General features: G+C 40.4%; 1 protein-coding gene across 3 annotated transcripts; it reads left to right on the top strand.

The window, feature by feature from the left end:
- The first annotated feature begins 414 nt into the window (after positions 1 to 414).
- Positions 415 to 19,540, top strand: LOC140227497 (inactive peptidyl-prolyl cis-trans isomerase FKBP6-like). 3 transcript variants are annotated; one of them, XM_072307896.1, is made up of 14 exons: positions 941 to 1,179; positions 1,911 to 2,181; positions 6,851 to 6,950; positions 8,613 to 8,710; positions 9,345 to 9,468; positions 10,210 to 10,299; positions 11,190 to 11,321; positions 12,396 to 12,526; positions 13,747 to 13,806; positions 14,784 to 14,981; positions 15,548 to 15,725; positions 16,925 to 17,009; positions 17,622 to 17,748; positions 18,316 to 19,540. In XM_072307896.1, exons 2-14 carry the CDS (start codon positions 1,984 to 1,986, stop codon positions 18,358 to 18,360), a joined length of 1,566 nt encoding a protein of 521 aa, XP_072163997.1. In that variant the 5' UTR covers positions 941 to 1,179; positions 1,911 to 1,983; the 3' UTR covers positions 18,361 to 19,540. The 3 variants fall into 3 exon arrangements, with proteins under 3 accessions (XP_072163998.1, XP_072163997.1, XP_072163999.1); XM_072307897.1 differs by lacking the exons at positions 941 to 1,179; positions 1,911 to 2,181 and adding an exon at positions 415 to 505 and having other exon boundaries at positions 18,316 to 19,539; XM_072307898.1 differs by lacking the exon at positions 941 to 1,179 and having other exon boundaries at positions 2,164 to 2,174; positions 18,316 to 19,539.
- The last annotated feature ends 1,513 nt before the right edge of the window (positions 19,541 to 21,053 follow it).

Raw genomic sequence — 21,053 nt, 5'->3', positions numbered from 1 at the left:
GCAACCGTTCTGTATGGAAATTCAAAACACTGTCATACAGGCCTATGTCGCCGATGCATGTGTAATGAATATTGTTGAAATTGTACGTTGCATATATGTATATAATATATCACGTTTGATTATAGTGCCAAAAAAAAAAGAATAGTAAACGATGTCATGCAGAGATATCAAACCATATCAAACTTCATCCCAATCAATATTGTATCCCATCTGCCAACTGGCAAACCTGTGCTACTACATTTGGCACCCCATACACAGGTGAGCTCTTCCATGTGCGTGATTGCGAGAACATTTTTGGAGGCCCAGATACTGTAGCCAACGCGAGCCGTGCAAGCGCGAACGGCAGCAGCAGCCGGGCCCCCGCCGGCCAGTAGTGGCACGTTATTTACTACTGCTAGCTGGTGAAAGGTGCCTTGAAGTCAACATGGACAACTCGGGACCAGTCAGTGTAAACAATTTATCTATCGATGATTACGATATAAGTGACAATGAAGAAGTGGATCATGTGAGTAACAATGAATGATTTATATTCTTTGACAACTTTGTGCGTCATTTAGAATCTTACATTTAAAGACCTAATAAAATGGTTTAGGCATTTTTTTCTCAATGATGTAATAATATTAAATGTTAAATTCTAAGTAATTCTATGGTTGTGCGGGGTTTTTTACTGTTCTGAATTTTGTTCTATAGAACTATTTGTTAACATATTGGATGCAATTTCCTCGGTTTTGGAAAACTTGCTATACTTTCACCGCATGCGGCGCACTATCACTTCTAAATTGTGATGACGTCTTCGAAGAACGGAGTCGAGTCGTTCACGACCAGTCTAGCCGTAGCCAGCGAGCTGGCAAGGCTATGCTAGCGCAGCGCAGCGACAGCAGGCCGGCGGGGCCGGCGCGGCTGCACTGGCTAGCGCTGGCGGGGGAGCGAGCTAGCGAGCGCATAGCAGGTGCTGCGCTGCACTATTGTCATTGGCTAAGCCTTTAGACAAAAGAATATTTAATGAACTGTATCGGATTTAATACTGCCAATAATACAGATTACAACTGTGGTACGCTTGGATATCCATTATTTTCGGCAAACTCGTGAAATAGGCCCCACCACTGCGTGTCTGTACTAATAGTAACACTACGGCGACTCGCCTGTTTCAGCCCCACCGTGTGGCGTTCATCTCGGTAGGTAAGCACGGCGGTGGGGCTGCCTTCCACAGTGAATACTCGTGAATGCGGCGAAAATGACTTCATAATATGGCCCTCGGCTCGACTAATTTAACGGCCAATTTAACCATAAATACAACCCTACCTAACCCTAAACCCTAGGAGGACCTACCCTTGCTTGCTATAAACGCACGGGTACGGTGCACGCGCACTGGGGTGGGGCCTATTTCACGATAGCCCCACCACCACTGCGTGTCTGTACTAATACTACGGCGACTCGCCTGCTTTATATAGGCCTAGACCTACTCGTGAATCCAGCCCCACCGTGGCATTCATCGGTAGATAAGCACGGTGTTTGGGCTTCTTTCCACAGTATGATTTTTAGCATAAAACAAAAACTACTCGACCAAAATTGACGATCATTCTTGGTATCGTTTTTCTTAGAAAATGACGCATCTATTAACGACTGAGTGTAAACTACTAGTAGACTGCTACTAGACCTAGTACTACTAGACTACTACTGGTATTTTAACTTGTAAGCGCCGGCCGACGGGCCAGGCCACGGCCGGGACGCTCCCGCTTGCTTGCTGCGGCCGGAGTAGCCGCTCACTTTGTGAGCGAGCTGGGCATGTTCTTCTAATCTACTTACTAGACAGTTACAACTTACAATGTCAGTCATGTAGAATACAGTATATCCTTTCTAACGTTAAACTATATGGGGGCATACCAGACATACCACTCTGTATTTCCCAGGCGATCGTTTCCGTGAGGTCTATTCTCGGGCTTGGTGCCGTGTTCATACGCTCTTGCACTGGCAGCGGGGGAGATGCAGCTGGTTCATATCCGTAAGGTGCAGCCCCACGATAACGTTCTGGTTCATCGGCTGCCTCTCCCTCCCCATCTTCCCCTTCAACTTCATGTGCCTCCTCTTCCTCTCCGCTATCGTCAGAGCTGCAGTCTTCATCATCATCATCAATGTCGAAGTTTACCCATATCGGGGAAGACATTATGCTCGAGGTACCAGGTATCTGTGCAAGCTAACTTAGTGATAATGTACGTGGTAATGCGTACATGTCGACAGTCAGTGTGTCGACCGGGAGCGCACATCCCGCGGGGCCCGGGCCTGGCCGGGCTAGCTATCGTGTACGCGCGTGTACCAAGCTAGTAATCTGAGTGCTTGTGCTGAGCGGCGTCTGCTAACTGAGCACAACTCCGTGCTTATACGTCATCAATCGGTTCAGGGGTGTTGGTCACGTGACTATCTTTTTCGCAAAAGCTGCAACGGGGTCCTCCAAAAATGTGATATTTGGGGGAGTTTCTAGAAGCGATAAAAAACCGGAATGACACTGACAACATATTTACATTGATAATCATGACATATATTTTACATTTCTTTTGCATATTAAAACATTTTGCAAGCATTTTATTAGGTCTTTAAGTGATCACGCTATATTGACAATATCACATCTTCGAGTAACTACACGCTTTCGCGACAGCGGTCTGGTCAGGCTAATCTTCGCCGGGCGTCTGGTCCAGCTACCCGGGCGCGGGCGCTGTGACCAGTAGCAGCCCGACACGAACTCTTAGGCTGCGTTCACATAGAAGTATACTATTCCGGTATTCGGGCTCGTTTTTCGAGGGCACGCGAATAGCTCGAATCGAACGATAGGATTTCCTCACACCAGTTCACATAGGAGGGCACTATTCGAAAGTACCGAATAGATGCGAAAAGTAGGCCTATACTCAAAGCGGAAATCGAGCTTGTTCGATTTTCTTGCTCTCGTTTATCAATATGAAATAATGACACTTTTGGTCTGGATTTGCCCTTTAGCAAAAATAAGCATGTAGACTGACATTCTGATGCAGTTTAGAAATTGTTAATAAGATTTGCTGGGATGTAGGAGGAAGAAATCCTCACGGCATGGGATGGTGAGTTGACAGTGCGGTAGCCCGACCAGACACTGTTACGCTATGCGAAAACAGCGTCTGACGAGCACGGCATGCAGCCTCGAAGTGAGGAACCTCAACACAACTACAAAACTTAGGAACATGTATACTTTACTCCTTTAAACAGAATACTTTACTCACGTTAAATGCATGTTTCTATTACAGAAGAATAGTTCGTCACACTGGGTCCATGGAGACCACTTGCGATAAGTCCGTGGAACAAATAAATGACACTTTCTGGCGCAATTCCTGACCGTCGGGCTTCGTCGTTGCAGGATTCAAAATGGCGCCTTGACTTATGCGCATGCGTGACCGGATGTGCTCCAGGGCGAGCGCGTGTGCGTTGAAAGTGTCGAACAAACCTTGGCGTCTGCTACACAATAACCGTGGTATGGAGCTCAATGTTCCTCGCCCGACCAGACGCCAGCCGCCGCCAAGCCCAGTAGTTTATAGCTGTATACTAGTAACCGTGCGTACGCTGCTTGAGTGTAGCAGCACGGTCGACAGCGCGACCTTTTGAAAGGGCATTCACATCACGTGACCACCCAATATCTAAACTTGGCCTGGCGTGAAAGATTGTGTACGGTGTGGACATGCTGGATATGATGATCAATTTCGGTAAGTTTCATTACGTACATTTGAATACTGATAGCATCAGACGTAGAGTAAATATTGAAGAGTAGGCCCTATACTCGATGAGTTTAAGGTGACAAAAATGATCGTAAGTATCAAAAGTCAAAGCTATCGTGATACAATTACGTCGCTCTCCTAGTGGTTGGTGGTCGCACTCGTACAGCCCTGTCGCGACGTACCATGTACAGCGACTGGGCTGTGTATAGTTAACAGTGCGGGTGATGGTGTACTCGGTGCCCGAATAGCGAATAGCGAATAGCGAATACCGAATACTATTATGTGAACGCAGCCTTATCCATCACATCAGTGAGGTAGCTCCGGGGCGCTGTTAGCGTTAGTGTATCACATCACATCACATCACATCACATCACATCACATCTGATACGGAAGTAGAGGACTGGTCCTGTAGTATTCCGGTCTCAACATAATATAATCATCTTCAACTTTGTTGCTTTATGTGCATTGAGGAGCAGAGGTTTTAAATCCCCCCCCCCCCCCCTCCAATGTCTGTCTAATAAATCTTTGAAATTATTAATCGAGGAAGCTTCAACAACACTAACAGGCAGTCTCTTCCAGTCAGCAACTACTCTCTAGCTGAAAAATGTACTTCGCAGTTCTAATCTTGAACGTTTGGTGAAGAGCTTGTATCTATGACCTCTTGTTGATGAGTGGATGGCTGGTTCGAAGAACATGTCACCAGAAATCCCCAACTTTCCATTGAGCAACTTATAAACCGTAATCATGTCGCCTCTTCGTCTCCTGTAGTATAATGAGTGCAGGTTGAGTTTTTCCAGGCGTTGTTCATATGACAAACATTTGAGTTCAGGAATTATGCGAGTGGCTCTTCTCTGCACTCTTTCAACTTTGTCAGAGTCCATTTTATATCTCAAATGCCATAAAATGTTGCCATACTCCAAGTGAGGTCAATACGAACAAAATAGGAAGTATTTCCGTCGTCATTTGTGAGAATGTCCTGTGTATAATCCCAAGTGTTTGATTTGCCTTTTGGACAGCTGCTGAGACATGTTGATGGAAATTTAATTCTTCATCTATTATAATGCCAAGGTCCTTTTCCTGCTTGGTTGCTTCCAACTCTACACTATTCATTCTGTAGTTTTCCCTTGGGTTATTTTTTTCCAATATGAAGAATCTTACATTTACTAATGTTGAAATCAAGTTGCCATCTTTTACTCCATTCGTCAGCATGATTTAGGTCAGTTTGAAGCGATTCCTGTTTAGGGCTGTACTGACATCACCGATGATTTTGGTGTCGTCGGCAAACATAAATACTGAGTTATTCATTATATTTGGCAAATCATTTATAAAAATAACAAAAAGGACCGGTCCGAGTACACTTCCTTGCGGAATTCCACTGCTAACTTGACCCCAGTCTGAACTTTCACCATTTATCACGACTCTTTGTATTTTCACATTCGGGCCTGTGCGGGGCGCGGGGCTGTCTTGTGTTGCATCGAATACTAGTAATATTTGCAGGTACCCGTTTAAGAAACAGAAAGAAAGGAAAATTCCCAAGTGGTGCACAGCACAGTATCGCCTTGCTACAAGTTATCAAGAGATCTGCGTGCAGCTAGCCAAGACATCGAGGCGAGGGGCATTATACTATTTACTAACATTAGTACAATCATATTTTTACTGAATGCATCAAGATAGAACATTCACAAATCGTTTCCACAGATTAGACATTAGTTTATATGATCTCAAATTCCACAAAACTAAACCGCACCTTTTAATCACTTCCCACCTCCCTGATGATCACAAGCTAAGGAAAATAGCTCATAGATTTGGACCAATTTGGTTCCCAAATATTGGGATCAAAGCACCAGTATTAAAGAACAATGCATGTGGTGTTCACAAACATCGCAGCATGCAGCGTGCTGTCTACTTAGTCTACTTGAGCTTTGAGTGACCTGCACCTCGTCATAGTTAATAATAATATACTGTTTAATGCATAATGCATAATCCATACATGTTTGAATCACACTACGTCACATGTAAAATTCTACGAAATCCCACTCACTTAGAAGGAAAAGTATTGAAGATTCCATCTAACCACAAGCTCAGTGTTAGTTACAGTACCAGAAATTCACAACTATCGTCAAATGGAAATGAAGCTGAATAGTTGTATGCTGAGGAAGGGGGCCTGCACCTCGCCACCCCACGCTCTAATAGACAAAGCACGTAAAAGATGTGTGCGGGTGACCTTGATGATACCGGTACTGATAACACATATTCCTTATAAATATGAATTTAAGATTTTCAATAAAAACTGTTTGGCTTTCACCTCAGTTTGCTTGGTTGTGGTAACCCTGCAAAGTTTCAAGCGTGGCTTTCACCTCAGTTTGCTTGGTTGTGGTAACCCTGCAAAGTTTCAAGCGTACTGAACACAGTCCCAGGTGACCATTTTTTGTTTCCAGTGCGCTTGTAGCAATTTTACGCAGGGTGACAATATTATGGCCACTGATGAGATGCGGGTACCTCTCTATTACATAATCTGAAAGTGATGTTGGCTATCTATATAATCCCTTCTTGTGCAGATACGAGGGTACTGGTATGGTGTTTTTCAAATGTAACTGGGAGTCTCCCCCAAATGGACAGATAATTAAAAGAAACTGGTTGAAAAATACTTTCCTAAGGCACACAGAAGTAATACACACACACACACACACACACACACACACACACACACACACACACGCACACATGCAAACATGCTAGAAATTACTCTGCTCTGTTTTTCCTTGCCTTTTTTACACTTGTTGATAGTTGAACTTCATTGGTGTCTTATACAATGTATTTTGACTATAACCCTTTTTACCAAAATTGTGCTGACATTTGGTCTTTGTTTCCCTTTTGTTTGTTTAAATTTTAAGAAATACATTTTTTGGTTTCAGAGTGAGGGTGGCAATGTCATGACCTCAGATCAAAGTTTGTGTAAAGATTAAAACAAGATTCTCTAAAGAAAGAAGAATGTGGCAGAGCAAGTCTGTGAGAATATGATCATATTCGAGTTAAGTATGTGCTGTTAAATGATTGATATGCATGGATGTCAAAGATTCCCAAGTATTTTTTTTTTATGTTCTTAATTACATTAGTACCAGGACTGCACTGTGGAGCTCCAGTCGGGTCTGGACCTACGAGAGCTCAGGACCAAGGGTGAGACCTTGTTTGAGGTCAAGGCCCCTCCTGAAGAGGGTAAGTAATGACACTTTCCTCCAGACACTCCCACTTTCCTCTGCACACTCCCAGCTCTCCTCCAAACACTCACAGCTTTTCTCCAAACACTCCCAACTTTCCTTTAGACGCTCCCACTTTCCTCCAAATATTCCCAGCTTTCCTCCAAACACTCCCACTTTCCTCCAGACACTCCAAGCTTTCTTCCAGACACACCCAGCTTTCCTCCAAACACTCTCAGCTTTCCTCCAGACACTCCCACTTTCCTCCAAACATTCCCAGCTTACCTCCAAACACTCCCACTTTCCTCCAGACACTCCCAGCTTTCCTCCAAACACACCCAGCTTTTCTCCAAACACTCCCAACTTTCCTTTAGACGCTCCCACTTTCCTCCAAATATTCCCAGCTTTCCTCCAAACACTCCCACTTTCCTCCAGACACTCCAAGCTTTCTTCCAGACACACCCAGCTTTCCTCCAAACACTCTCAGCTTTCCTCCAGACACTCCCACTATCCTCCAAACATTCCCAGCTTACCTCCAAACACTCCCACTTTCATCCAAACACTCCCAGCTTTCCTCCAGATACTCCCACTTTCCTCCAAACATTCCTAACATTCCTTCAAACTCTCCCACTTTCCTCCAGACACTCCCACTTTCCTCTAAACACTCCCACTTTCCTCCAAACACTCCCACTTTCCTCCAAACATTTCCAGCTTTCCTCCAAACACTCACTTTCCTCCAAATATTCCCAGCTTTCCTCCAAACACTCCCACTTTCCTCCAGACACTCCAAGCTTTCCTCCAGACACACCCAGCTTTCCTCCAAACACTCTCAGCTTTCCTCCAGACACTCCCACTTTCCTTCAAACATTCCCAGCTTTCCTCCAAACACTCCCACTTTCCTCCAGACATTCCCACTTTCCTCCAAACATTCCCAGCTTACCTCCAAACACTCCCAGCTTTCCTCCAGACACACCCAGCTTTCCTCCAGACACTCTCACTTTCCTCCAAACATTCCCAGCTTTCCTCCAGACACTCCCACTTTCCTCCAGACACTCCCACTTTCCTCCAAACAATCCCAGCTTTCCTCTAAACACTCCCACTTTCCTCCAAACACTCCCACTTTCCTCCAAACAATCCCAGCTTTTCTCCAGACACCCCCAGCATTGGTGTCCAATGTCTTTTACAGTTTTCTCTTTCAGATTAGTTCCCAGTTCCCCTGCTTGTCTGCCTAGTATTGATCCTAGCTTTCTGATAAATGTGCAATACCAAGCACATCTTCAATGGATCACATTACAGATGAAAATATCAGAAATTGTTATTTTCTTCATAATGAACACACACACACACATACCAAGAAGAAGCCACATATAGAATAGAAAAAAAACAAACAAACAAACAAACGAACAAACAAACAAAAACATGCTAATACTATTATAAAACAACTTAAAAACTGCTTTGATGACAGACAGACAAACACATACAGGGTGTTACGTAAACTACTTACCTCATTGCCCGGGCCAGTGAAAATTAAAGTCGGGCAAGCGTTTTGCAACATTCTAAATCTGTTTGCCCGACCGAGCAAGTGGTAAAAAAAAGAAGTTATTTAGCACCGTGATGTCCTTGTCAAACTTCTGATATACTCTTTGTCTAGTTATAGATTATACTTCTTAATACTTTACAGATCTATATCCAGATGAGAACTTTGACTCAGAGGATGTTTTCAAACAGCTGAATAGAGAATGTCTGGGAGAAGATGAAGACAACCAAGATCCCAGCCTTGTGAGTACGCCCTCTTGTGGTCTTTTTTGATGCATCAAACAAATCTGAAGACAGCCAAGGTCCTCAAAGGTGTAAAGGGACATTCTTTAAGTGAGCAGTTTTGATGTAATGCTAGTTTGAATAGACCAATGGTCCAAATTTGTAAATGTGCCCTCCATAGTCCATGATTTGTGGCAATTCTCTATTGTACCACTTTGTTGTGTTACACATTTGAATATGTCATTCTGTAAAACTTCCGGGATTGGACTGAAATTGAAACATTATCTAATGTGAATGGGAGTGACTATATGGAGCCAGGCATGTAAACTGCCACACCTGCGGTTGTTTGAACACCTTTGGGTATGATCCCATTAAAAGCAGTGTTTTATGCCTTTATGGCATCTTCACACTAATGATACTATTCTGTACATGTAGTGTTTCTACAATCATATGCCTCCATGGGTTATGTTCATGTACACCAAGATTAGTTGATGGCCTTTAGTGTTAAGAAATTAGATGACTATACACAAGACTGAAGTAATCCAACAGTGTAAAAAGCAAACATGTAAGGGTAGAAATTTGAGAGTTTGTGAAGAAAGCATTTTGAGATATTTTCAATGCCATTTTAGTATCTGCTTGATTATTTTCTTCTCAGACACCTTTCCAAAGACTGGCAAAGAAGATGGAGGATGTTACGCCTGAGAAGAGTGGGAAAGTTCAGAAGCTGGTCATGAGATCAGGGACAGGAAGCTTACCAGCCCTGGGTGTCACAGCCTCAGGTAGCAAAACAAATAATCAGAGAGTAAATCTTCCTTTTGAAGCTCTCCTGAGTTTCCTCATTTTTCATTTGCTGATGGTATTAAAGTCGCTATATGGCAGTATGTGTGAAGTCTTTGCAATGCCTCTTAATGTGGCATACTGTAAAAGTGGATATTTTTGCGTGACTAATTTTTCGCGCTTGGCTGGGTCAGAAGAGTTTGGCGTATTTTTGATTTCGCGGAATCAAGACAGCACGCACATTAACGTATGGCAAGCAAAAATATTTGCATGCTTTTATTTTCGTGCTAGTTTCTGGTTGCGCGAAATGCGCGAAAATTTCAACACCGTGAAAATTTCCACTTTTACAATATTATCATATGATTTTGATGTATTTTTGCTTGTTTCGTAAAGTCATCTATGGCAAACCTACAAAATTTGTTTGTTACAAATTTGTAGAGGCCTGCCCCATTGAGAAACAATAGATGAAAAACAAAACAAAACATAGCAAATACAAATAAAGAAATAGAGTTAAAAGAAGATGAAACTAACAGGTGGCTTCCAGGACATTCAACCCAAACTTGAGTAGCCAGGCTGATAAACCGAACCCCCTAGCACGTTAGCAAAACAAATATTGCAATGTATTGTGAGAAACTAACCTCGGTTAGATGTAGATTCTGTTTGAAAATATTTCAAAAATAACCTCTGTTTGTTCTGTACACAGATTTATCCCAGATTGTTTGTTGTTTTGTTGTATGGTACAGTACATTACAACTGCTATGTGGAGTACAGTGATGAGCCTTATGACTCAACTCGTCTGAGGAACAAGCCAGAGAAAGTCAGACTGGGTCATGGTGAGTTTGGAATTCCTCATGTTTAAATTTAAAGGTCATGTTTACCTTTTGGAGCAGTGATTTAAATCAATGGTCAAGATATCACTTTTGATGCATATATATGTATATAGGTCAGTTGTATCATAAAACATCCTGCCATATATTTTTTTTTTTTGCAATATAGTGATTATGTAGATATGAATAAAAGGTGTAATGTCCTTAATGTTTCTTAGAAATTACATTTTGGAGTTATTATGAGTTTGAATATTGTAATACAAAGTCAAAAAGTTGATCTATTTGTGTGTTATACATGGCAACTGTATTACAGACATTAAATAAATTGTTTACATTCCATTATGATAGAAAAGTCAACAAATTAAGAAAGCAGGGGTCCATACTGAACAAATGCTCCTCAAATTGGCAACTCCTTAAGGCATTGCATCAAAATTATGACCAGCAGGATCCAGAGGGATCCTGAGGGATCCTGCTGGTCATAATTTTGATACCGTTTATGTCATCATTTCCTGCCAAAACGTGGGGTAAAGTGTGAGGTACTCTTTATGTACTTGCGAGTCAGAGTGTCATTGGTCAGAGGAAACTTTACTCCACATCGCATGCACCTTTTTAACTTTGCCCTTCTTTGTACTTCATAAGTGCCTTCAATTCAAACTGACTCTTCTCTAGAAAAGATCTCAGTTATATTAAAATGACCCAGTATAGTTATTTTTGAATAGCAGTAGAGTTTTTTTTTTTTTCTCTCTAAGATTAATAATTAAATAATTAACTTCATTGAAATTTGTGAAATATTTCCATGGAATAAGTAATAATGAAAAGGAATTGTTGAATTAGTGTTCTTAATGCAGTGTAAAAATCCCTCTATGATAAGTCATGTAGGGTTATGTCTTGTGTAGGAAGTTTGATTGATGGCATGGATCTGGCTGTGACTACCATGAGACAAGGGGAGCTGTCCAAGTTTCTCATCCATCCTGACTTGGCCTATGGCAAACTAGGAGTTCCCCCACGAATCCCTGGAGATGCCACAAGTCAGTATAAATTTGTGTTGAATTGACTTTTTGTGAACTGTTTTGAACTGTATCAAGCAAAACCCATTTAGCTATGTCATACCAACCAACATTGACTGTTTGGACACATCTGAGAACTCTCAGCTCATTGGAGTTGTACAAGGGACTCCCATAATAACAAAAAAGTCCTTGGGACTAACATTTTTCTTTCATTGTATCAAAATTTCATTCTATCCAAACAAATAAAATGTGTAAAGATATCTAGATGAAATTTTTGAGAACTGAATTTTATTTTGTTGTACTTGTATCCAAAATTTGTTATGTCCATGTTCATTTTTACAGGAGTGTAGTGTAGTTCAATTATGACATTGTGTGGTTCTGGACCACTTACAAATTGTATTCCATGTACATATATTTGTAGCAGAGCTGACATTCATGATAGGCTTGGTGCTGCTCAACATATTGCCCTACTGTCTACATGGCAAGATGTAAAGATACAGAGAAGAAGGTGCTAGAGAAAGTTCATGCTCATTCCATTATGATGACAAAGTGTTTTGTTCACAATAAGTAAGATACAGCTTTTTATGGATAAAATCAGCATGAATAGTCATAAGTTACCATGATGTCAGAAATCAGAAATCTTGGTTGCAAAAATTCACCATTCTATGCAGGTTTTGCTAATAACTGGTTTCAATTTCTATTGTTAATCTCATCTGTTTGGGAGCTATTTGGGCTCAGTGGATCAGACCATGGACTATTCATCACAAGGTCCTTGGTTCAAATCCCCCGGCTGCAGTGGTTCTAGCCTTAGACCAGGCACTTCATCCTCCTTGCCTGTAGAGTCCTTTGGAGGGGACTGCAAGCAGTTGGTCTCATTATTGCGTGCTTCCAAATAGACGCACATTGCTTCCTCAGTGGTTATGATAGTATCAACAAACAAACAAACAAGCTAACAAACAAATAAACAAACAAACAAACAAACAAACAAACAAACCCATGATTAGAAATTCAATAATGTGCCTGTGTTAGTTCTGTGACAGATGATGCAACTGACTTGATATTTTGTTGTATATTTTTACATTTGAAATCATACAGTCTTGATGGAGATTGAGATTCTGAAATTTACCGACCGAGCTGAACTGGAAGAGTTTAACACGATGAGTGAGGAAGAGAGAAAAGAGATCTCATTCAAGAAGAAGCTGAATGTTGTCAACACTGAACGAAGGGTGAGTTTAGACTGCTGAAACTCTTCCTGAATACAAGATGTAAGTATGTGTATATCACAGGGATGTATATCACAAGATGATTTGAGGCCAACTGCAGGATACTCTTACGCTTGAGATGACTCCTACAGAAGTGACCTTTTATCTACCTTCCGCCACATATTTTGAGTTTGTTCTCATGTCATGTGAATAGAAAAAAAAATTCTACATACTGAAAGTATTCTCTGTGTAAGGTTTATTCAGGGGTCATCTCTCTTGCAGTCCAAACTTTGAGCAGGACGATGTTTGCATTGTATATATTAAAGCCCTAATAGTCCACAAACCAGAACGTCAATACGTCAAGCTCTGCTTATGATGACGGTCCCCTGTATTGATTTCTCCTTTGTTAATAGATACAGTGTGCCTTAATATGTTATTTTGATTCATATGTCACTTCAGACTGATGTTGTTACGCAAATGATATTTTTTTTTTGTATTGATTTGTATGTTATCTGTATCATTCTGTTTTCATTTGCAATTGTATTTGGAGAAAGAAATGCAGAAATAAACCAAACAAACAAACAAGCAAACAAACAAACAAATGATGATAAATCTTGTTACCTGCTGAGACATCAAATATTCCAGTTATGCAGGTAGACATGTATCTTAGCCATGACACTTTGATAGAAAGACTTGTGGATTAATTTAATGCGTTGCCTTTAATCAATATCATGCAAAATAGTTATCATGGCAATGACAACCCATATGGATATTTACTCTAAAAGCAGACATTTTTGTGACATAATGATAAATTTTGTATTTCACAGAAATCTAGCCTGAAAATAAATCAACCGAATACTTTTACTTCTTATATATGTACTTCTGTTGGCTATCTTGGTTTTGAAGAATTAAAATCATGCAAAATTCATGTTGCCCGGCCCAGCTTGAAAAATTACTTGTGCAAAAATATCTACTTTTACAGTACCACGTAAAATGCATAAGTGTACACATTAACTTACAGTAATTTCTATGTGGGTAATTCTGAATAACATGTAGGTCATATATTGGAATGATTTTGGAATGAAGTGTGAAATTTGTTCCTTTCCCTAAATCTCTATTGCTGTTAATATTACATAATGATCAGATATTTGATGGCAGTATCTTCCCCCTGCTGTGTATTGGGAAGTTTGTTTCAGAGAGATGATTTCCATGGCTGACATCAGTTATTGTCTTGTGTATTTCAGGAGGGCAATGACCTGTACACGTCTGGCAACCACTCGAAGGCACTGTCAAAATACATGAGGGTATGTGAAATCAGTTTGGTTTGTGCATTTCATGTCATGTATCCTGTCAAACTATTCCTGTATGTATGTAAATATATGAGGATATTTCTAAAGAAGCAATGATGTTGTAGGTAGTGAGTCATCATGACAGGATTATATAGGTCGAGATGACCCATCAATTTGTAATGGTTGACATTTATAATGACTTACCCAGTAGTAATGGTTAGAAAAGCATGATCTGTCTCCATCACAGGAAGCAATGTAAAACTGTTACTGTCCCCAGCTGTCAAGGCAGAACCCTGTCTTGTAAAACTTGTGATAGAAATCAATTTCAAATGTCATAAAACTTGCAAGTGATTTCAATGTGCAACTACATACTTGAATATCCATCTTCATATGAAGATCAAAAAATATATCTAACTTTGGTATCTTGAAATTGTGAACTTGAAATTACTTTCACTGTACAAAGCCATTCTTCTTCTATCTTATGATGCTCCACTCATAACTGCAATGTCAAGAATGACTGATTAGTTGCAATTCATAGCAACATACAATTTGCCAGTGATTTTTTTTTTTTTAATTTCCTGCAGTTGATTTAGAAATGATTTTCAACTTTTGAGAGATTTGTAATTAATTAAGTTAGCATTTTGCTCTTGATATCATTCAGGAAGTTGTGATTTATTGAGGGACTTTTGATTGATTGGATTGATTTTGATTGATTACAAACTGTGATCACAGCTATTTTTAAGACTGGACTCAGGTATATTATATTTGTATTGTGGCTAATGGTTGATTACATGCAAGAAGGGTTAGAAATAAATGAAAGAAAAATTAGATGATTTTTCACAATGTTTAATGGATTATCAATCAGAATCTTGTTATTAACCAGTGGAAGGCAAAGAAGTGAATGAATACTGATTGGAGCCTGTGAAAATCAACCAATGCTGAGGGGAAAAAATAAGTTTGTGTTTCATGCCTGCCCTTTATGGTTTTACCAGGGGTTGCGGATTCTGGACAGCGCCCACATGCGAAATGAGGAGGAGGAGCGTCAGATGAGACACGTCCAGGTCAAACTGTGCCTCAACATATCTATCTGTGCCTTGAAGCTCAAGCAGCCAGAGAGGGCCATAGCTAACTGTACCCGTGTCCTGCAAATTGAACCCAAGAATCCCAAGGCTCTCTTCAGGAAGGGACAGGTACAGAGCTGCTTCCTTACAAAATAATCCAATGCTTGCAGAGGTTTCAGTTTCTCCACACGTCTAAAATGAAACATAATTAATTTCTCTGTGCTCATGCATTCATTAGGGAAAATCTAGCAGTGAAAAAACATGATCTATCTTGACTTGAAAATTCCAATCAAGTTATAATGCATATCAACAAATAGAATCGTTCATAGGGTGTGATTCGATGTGTGGCTAATTTTTGTACATTCTTTTCATGTCTATGTCACTGTGCCTATTTATGTGTTTGGTGGATAGAATGTGGGCATTGGAAATCTTGTTTGCTCTTAAATCAACATATCTGTCTGAATTAAAATCAAAGTGAAATACATACACTGCAGAACAAAATGGCAGAGGGAGAAATTTTCCCTCAGAATGGAGAAAAGTCCAAGCTGTGCATTGTATGTTCTTTTTCAATGCGAACTACCTATCTGGGAAATACAAAGCTATAAAGGGATGGTAGGATGTCTCAAGTAGCAATAAACTGAAACAATCGAGAACTTGTCTCTTGTTTTCCTGCCTTCATTCCATCATTCCTCCAGGCCTACCTGCAGCTAGGGGAATTCCCTGAATCCCAGCGATTTATGACCCGTGCCCAGCAGCTGCTACCATCTGATCCATGTATCGCTAAAGGTCTGCAAGATCTGGAAAGGAGCTGGAAGCATTTCAAAGCTCTTGAGAGGAATTGCTATGGAAAAATGTTCCCTGAGTGGAAGAAAGGTTAGTTAACTTTTGTGTGACGATGTCAATGCTGTAACATATCACAGGATGAGTAACCAAGTTGTAAAGCAGGTTGATGTGCTCTGAACTGTAACTGTTCAATCTGCAGTTAATGAAAAATCAAAGCATACAATGCATCACATGGCAAAAAAGAGTGACACTCTTGCACTGTGTTATCTCATGAATACATTTTTATGTCATGTCTACCAGTAGTTCATACATTTTTATGTCATGTCTACCAGTAGTTCATACATGGGTCATTTATATTGTGCTCTGTGAGTTGTGAGAAACGTCATTGACGGTTGTCCTGATGCAAAAATTACTGTGACTGAGGCGTGCATTTGAGAATTATACTTTGTAATTAGACAACACCTGAAAATAATGCAGCTATCTGATTGGTCGATTGTCCATTAAGTGATGTGTAGTAAAAAGTTCCATCGCATGCTGTTATCGTCAGCCGTGCAATTTTGTTTTGAGCAAAAATGGATATCTCATGGCTGATGTCACCCGTTTCCATTGACTCCTGTGTGAAACTCATGAATGACTTGAAGTTTTCTGTTTCATTGCACAGCTCAGACGTCACAGTTAAACAACATTTGTGCTAATGTGTGCTAAAATACAAACACTGTTTATCACTCGGTTTTGTATTAAAACAACTTTAATAGATCAGTTTCACATACATACCTACATACTTGTACATGGCTGACTGTCACTGTACTACTCAGTTGCCTTTCAAGGAAATTGGTTGCCATTTCTATGCTGAAGTCAAGAATCTGGGTGGACTACATCTGTTGATGTGAGAGATGTTGTATAAAACAATTTGCGCATCGTCTTTACTGGTGAAATGGAACAAGATTTCGCACTCGGTGAAAGATGAGGCGCACTATTTAACTCAGCTTTGCCTCGTTGAATAGAGTACCTCTATCTTTCACCTTGTGCGAAATCTAGTACCATCGCACTTGTGACCTTTTACTATTCATATGATGTATTTACACCTTGTATGATTTTTGCTGCATGAAAAGGCAAATGTAACTGACTTAAACGTGAAAGAGCTTGAGATATGTCCACATTGCCAAAAATCAATTATTCAGTAAAGTTCCCTTTCCCATACCTTTAACATTTGCTCAAACATATTTATTTTTTTTTTTTACACTTATTGTATTTTTGCAGTCAATCTGTTTATCTATTGTTTGGTATAGATACATACTCCACTAAGAATGGTGAGGAGAAAACGAGAGGGAATGTGACCGCTGAATTTCAAGCCATGATGAGAGAAAAACTGAAGTAAGATGAAAGAAGATATGCTTATGAATCACTTTCAAATCGTTCAGTAATGTACAATATAATGAGGATATTGCAATGTACCAGTAATAATAATGTGGTATGATAAGAAGGATATAACAAGTGTTCATCACTTCTTTGGGTTGTGAAGATGTACAAATCAGTTAGATAAAGTACACTGAGAGAAAGGGATGTCTTGAACTACATGTTTAGAGTCCATAGACTGGGATGAAGGGTGTGTCATTCAATTTCATGTTTCTGTTCGTGTGTTTCTTTCTTTTTTAAATTCATTTCCCCCAGCAGCTTTAGGAAACAACTTTAAACATTCTGGTGTCATGGAAATCAAAGTTATCCTTTATGGCACTTAATGTTGGTAAAGAAGTAAAGAAAAATCCCCCAGATACCATGTATAATTGGCACAAAGATCATTAAAAAGGGATGTGATATCTATAATCCAGTGTATCTTTGCCTGCAGATTATGTTTCATCACAGTATGTCAAACAATATTTTGTAAGATATATATTTTTGTCAATGTGCTCTGCTGTGAATTGTTTATATTTGAATTGATCGAATTGATTTCTTATTTTCATACCCACTTCCTTTGATTATTACCAGCACTTTCCAGGCAATGGATAACATGGTTGAGATGCCCATCCAAGCCAAGTCTCTGACACCAGCAGAAATCACCTTCCTAGAGTCTGTAGCGAAGGAGTTAGGCTTGAAAACTCAGAAGAAAAATCATGTGAGTGTGCACTGGCACTCTTGTGTGCATGATTGTGCTCTTAAACTAAGGAAGTAAATCAGTTGTTAGGTAATAGACAGCTTTTAAGTCAGAAGACTTTATATGAAATGGGCAATATAAAGCTTCTAACCTGTTGAGGATGGACTGATTTTGCTACAACGCACATTTCCCATAGACACTTGCCCGAGTATACTTGGGACTTGTCCTCAAGGGGTTACGGTAGTATTTAGGTATCAGTTAGTAGGTAGTAGACAGATTTCTAAGATAGTATCTATTCATGTTTCATGCTTAGATGTCCTTTAACTGATGTTTATTTACCAGTAAAAGCACACTGCTTGTTTAGCCCATTAACATACTTGGCAGAACCATTTGGGATCTGATTTATTATTCATTGCTCAGAAAAAGTATGTGTTATCAGAATCAAGCATCAAGTATATTTAAAATATCTTACTTGGCAACAAATTGGTACCTTACATAAAATGTATTCCAACAGCGTAATAACTTATATGAATGAGGTTCTGACCTTACTCACCTTGGATCTCATCTTGGTTGATTTTGTTTTCATAGCGTGGTGAGGAGTACGTCAAGATCACCAAACCAGACCGAGAGTGAACAGCTGTCCCATGGGATCCTGCCCTACGTGTGAATATTGGATGGTGTATGGGTTTTCCTCAGGATGAAGGACACAAACTGCAAGGTCCAAGTTCTTTTTGGACAGATTTGGATGAAGATCATAAATATTGACAAAGGCTGTAGACTTTCTTTGACTGGAATGATGGAATGTTTCAACATATGTCTAACATTCCTTTATCAGACTCTTTGGAAGTAGAAACCATTACCTGCTCTGTATGAATGGTTGGTCCATGATGGATGGTCCTGACACAGGAATCTTAATAATGATATGGAACATGACTTGACATCATACACTGCTGTTGTGATTTCACCATTATAAAAAAGATAGAAACCTTTTTTTTTTTATTTTCTGTGTAGTAAAAAAAAGTAAGACAAGGGCATTACCTTTCAGTTGTTGCATCAACATCAATGACTACAACAATTTGATGTACTCACAATAGATATCTACAGCTTTAAGCCATGAACAAACTCATACCATAAGTACACATCCTGAAGACACTGGTCAAGTTTGATTATGGGTGAAGACAATCAAGGGCAAAGGTCAAAAAGTCAATGAACTTTCCCTGAATAGCACTGTACTTGCAATATTGTGGTGTATTCCCAATAACTTTTCAAAACTTTGAGCTATGATGGCAAAACTCACTCCTCAGGTAGATCACTTAAAGGTCCTAGTCAAGTGCAAATATTGATGAATTCTTACAAGGTCAAAGGTCATGAGTGCAGTGAACTTACATTGAAAAGCTGCATAATGAATAATCACAGTATTTGGGTGACTCTCAATAATTTCCTGCGTTCCCCTGCTTGAAAGCTGTGTCAAGTTAACACACCGTATACAGAACGCAATATGCAGGGAGATAATGTTTGATTTATGTTGTGTTCCTTGTTAATTTCAATGGATTATTTCAGCTATGTGAGAAATACCTGAAATCTAGCATACACTGTGATGACAAAACAGTGCTTGTCTTCTGAGTCATAGCAATTCTGTGATCATTCTCTCTCTGAATAGGATTGTGAGTCAGAAAGTAAGCTTCCCATATAAAGACTTTTTTCATTGTATTCTGTGATTTGCCTATTGCTTAATGCTTAATGAAAAGGCGTCGAGAAGCATTTCCTACAATACGTTTCACTTGCTCATTCCACTTGAGGTCATCCTGAATGATAACTCCAAGGAGCTTTAAGGAAGAACAGGATTGCAGAGGCACATCGTTGATTGTGAGATGAATAGGAGGGGGAGCATGACGAAGAAATGAAATCTGCAACACTTTGCACTTCTCTGGCTTTGGAGTCATGTCGTTACCATCACACCAACGACTCAAAGAGTCGAGAGTTGACTGCATTTCGGACGGTTGCGAATGATGCACAACATCCACAAGCGACTAGTCATCGACGTACTTCCAGTGTTCACAATCTTCAGCAGCATTGTTGATCATGACAAGGAATATGATGGGACCAAGTTTCGTTCCTTGGGGCACGCCGCAAGAGAGCTGACGGGACTCAGACGACACACCCGTGAAACGAACAGACGAGTTCTGTGCGAAAGAAAGCTGCAAATGGTTGGAAGAATTGCCCTATCAACACCAAGATCGTTTATTTTCCTGATAGCAATCGTATGGTTGATCTTGTCAAACGCTTTACAGAAATCGATAGCACAGACGTTCGCGACAAAACCGGGATGATCTAAGCCTCTGTGAATATGGTCGAGCATATCAATGAGGTAGTGATTGACTGAAGAGCCTTTCATGTTACCAAATTGGCGGGGATCCACTCGGGACTTTATGTTCTCCATTACCCAGTCAGCGAGAAATCCTTCGAATACACGAGCTAGAATGGGTGTGATAGAGATCGGTCGCAACTGGTCGTATCCTATGACAGGACTGCTCTTTGGAATGGGACAGACTGATGAGTTTTTCCAGGCATCAGGAAAGCATCCGGTTTCCAGACAGAGGTTGAAAAGTACAGTGAGAGGTTCTGAAAGCTCATAAGCGAACTCCTTTATCAGGCGGGGCGGCAAATCCTGAGGATGACACGCCTTTGACACGTTCAAACGACGAAGCCGGTCGTAAACTTGACGACGGTCGATGATAGGCGGGCAAGTAGCAGGCGGAAGATAAGCAGGGAGCTCACATGTGTCAAGTGGAGGGAGGGTAGAGCAGATATGGGCAAAATATTGATTCAATTCATTGGCAACATCTGCGGAGGACTTTTCGTTGTCAGGGAGACGCAGTGACTGCTTACGAAGTCCAGCCATATGCCTAATTTGCTGGTGCCATTTGAATGGTTCAGCATTTCTTAGATTGGCCATTTTCTGTTCATAGAAAGCCTTCTTGGCAGCTTTAATCTCCCGTTGGACAGCATTTGCAGAGAGTTGTAAGAAACACAATTGTTCCTGAAAGCCTTGTCACGCTTCAATATCAATCTGTGAATTTTATTAGTAATCCAATTTTTGTCACTCGGTCGACGCTTGATCGTGACGAGTTCAAAGAAATGTTGATGTTGACGAGCGAGTAGTTGTTGAAATTGCTCTGCCATCAAGTTAGGATCATCGCAATCGATGATGCAGGACCAATCCGTCTGTGTTACCCACTGACCGAAAGCGCGTACAGCTGAGTCTCGCAAGGGGCGGAAGGAAACACGTAACGAAGACCGCGGAGAAATGGCACATTTGGAATTGA

The sequence above is a fragment of the Diadema setosum genome, chromosome 4 (genome assembly GCF_964275005.1).
Source record: "Diadema setosum chromosome 4, eeDiaSeto1, whole genome shotgun sequence".
Classification (NCBI taxonomy): domain Eukaryota; kingdom Metazoa; phylum Echinodermata; class Echinoidea; order Diadematoida; family Diadematidae; genus Diadema; species Diadema setosum.
The sequence above is the reverse complement of the archived record's forward strand: the minus strand, read 5'-3'. Positions and strand labels throughout refer to the sequence as shown.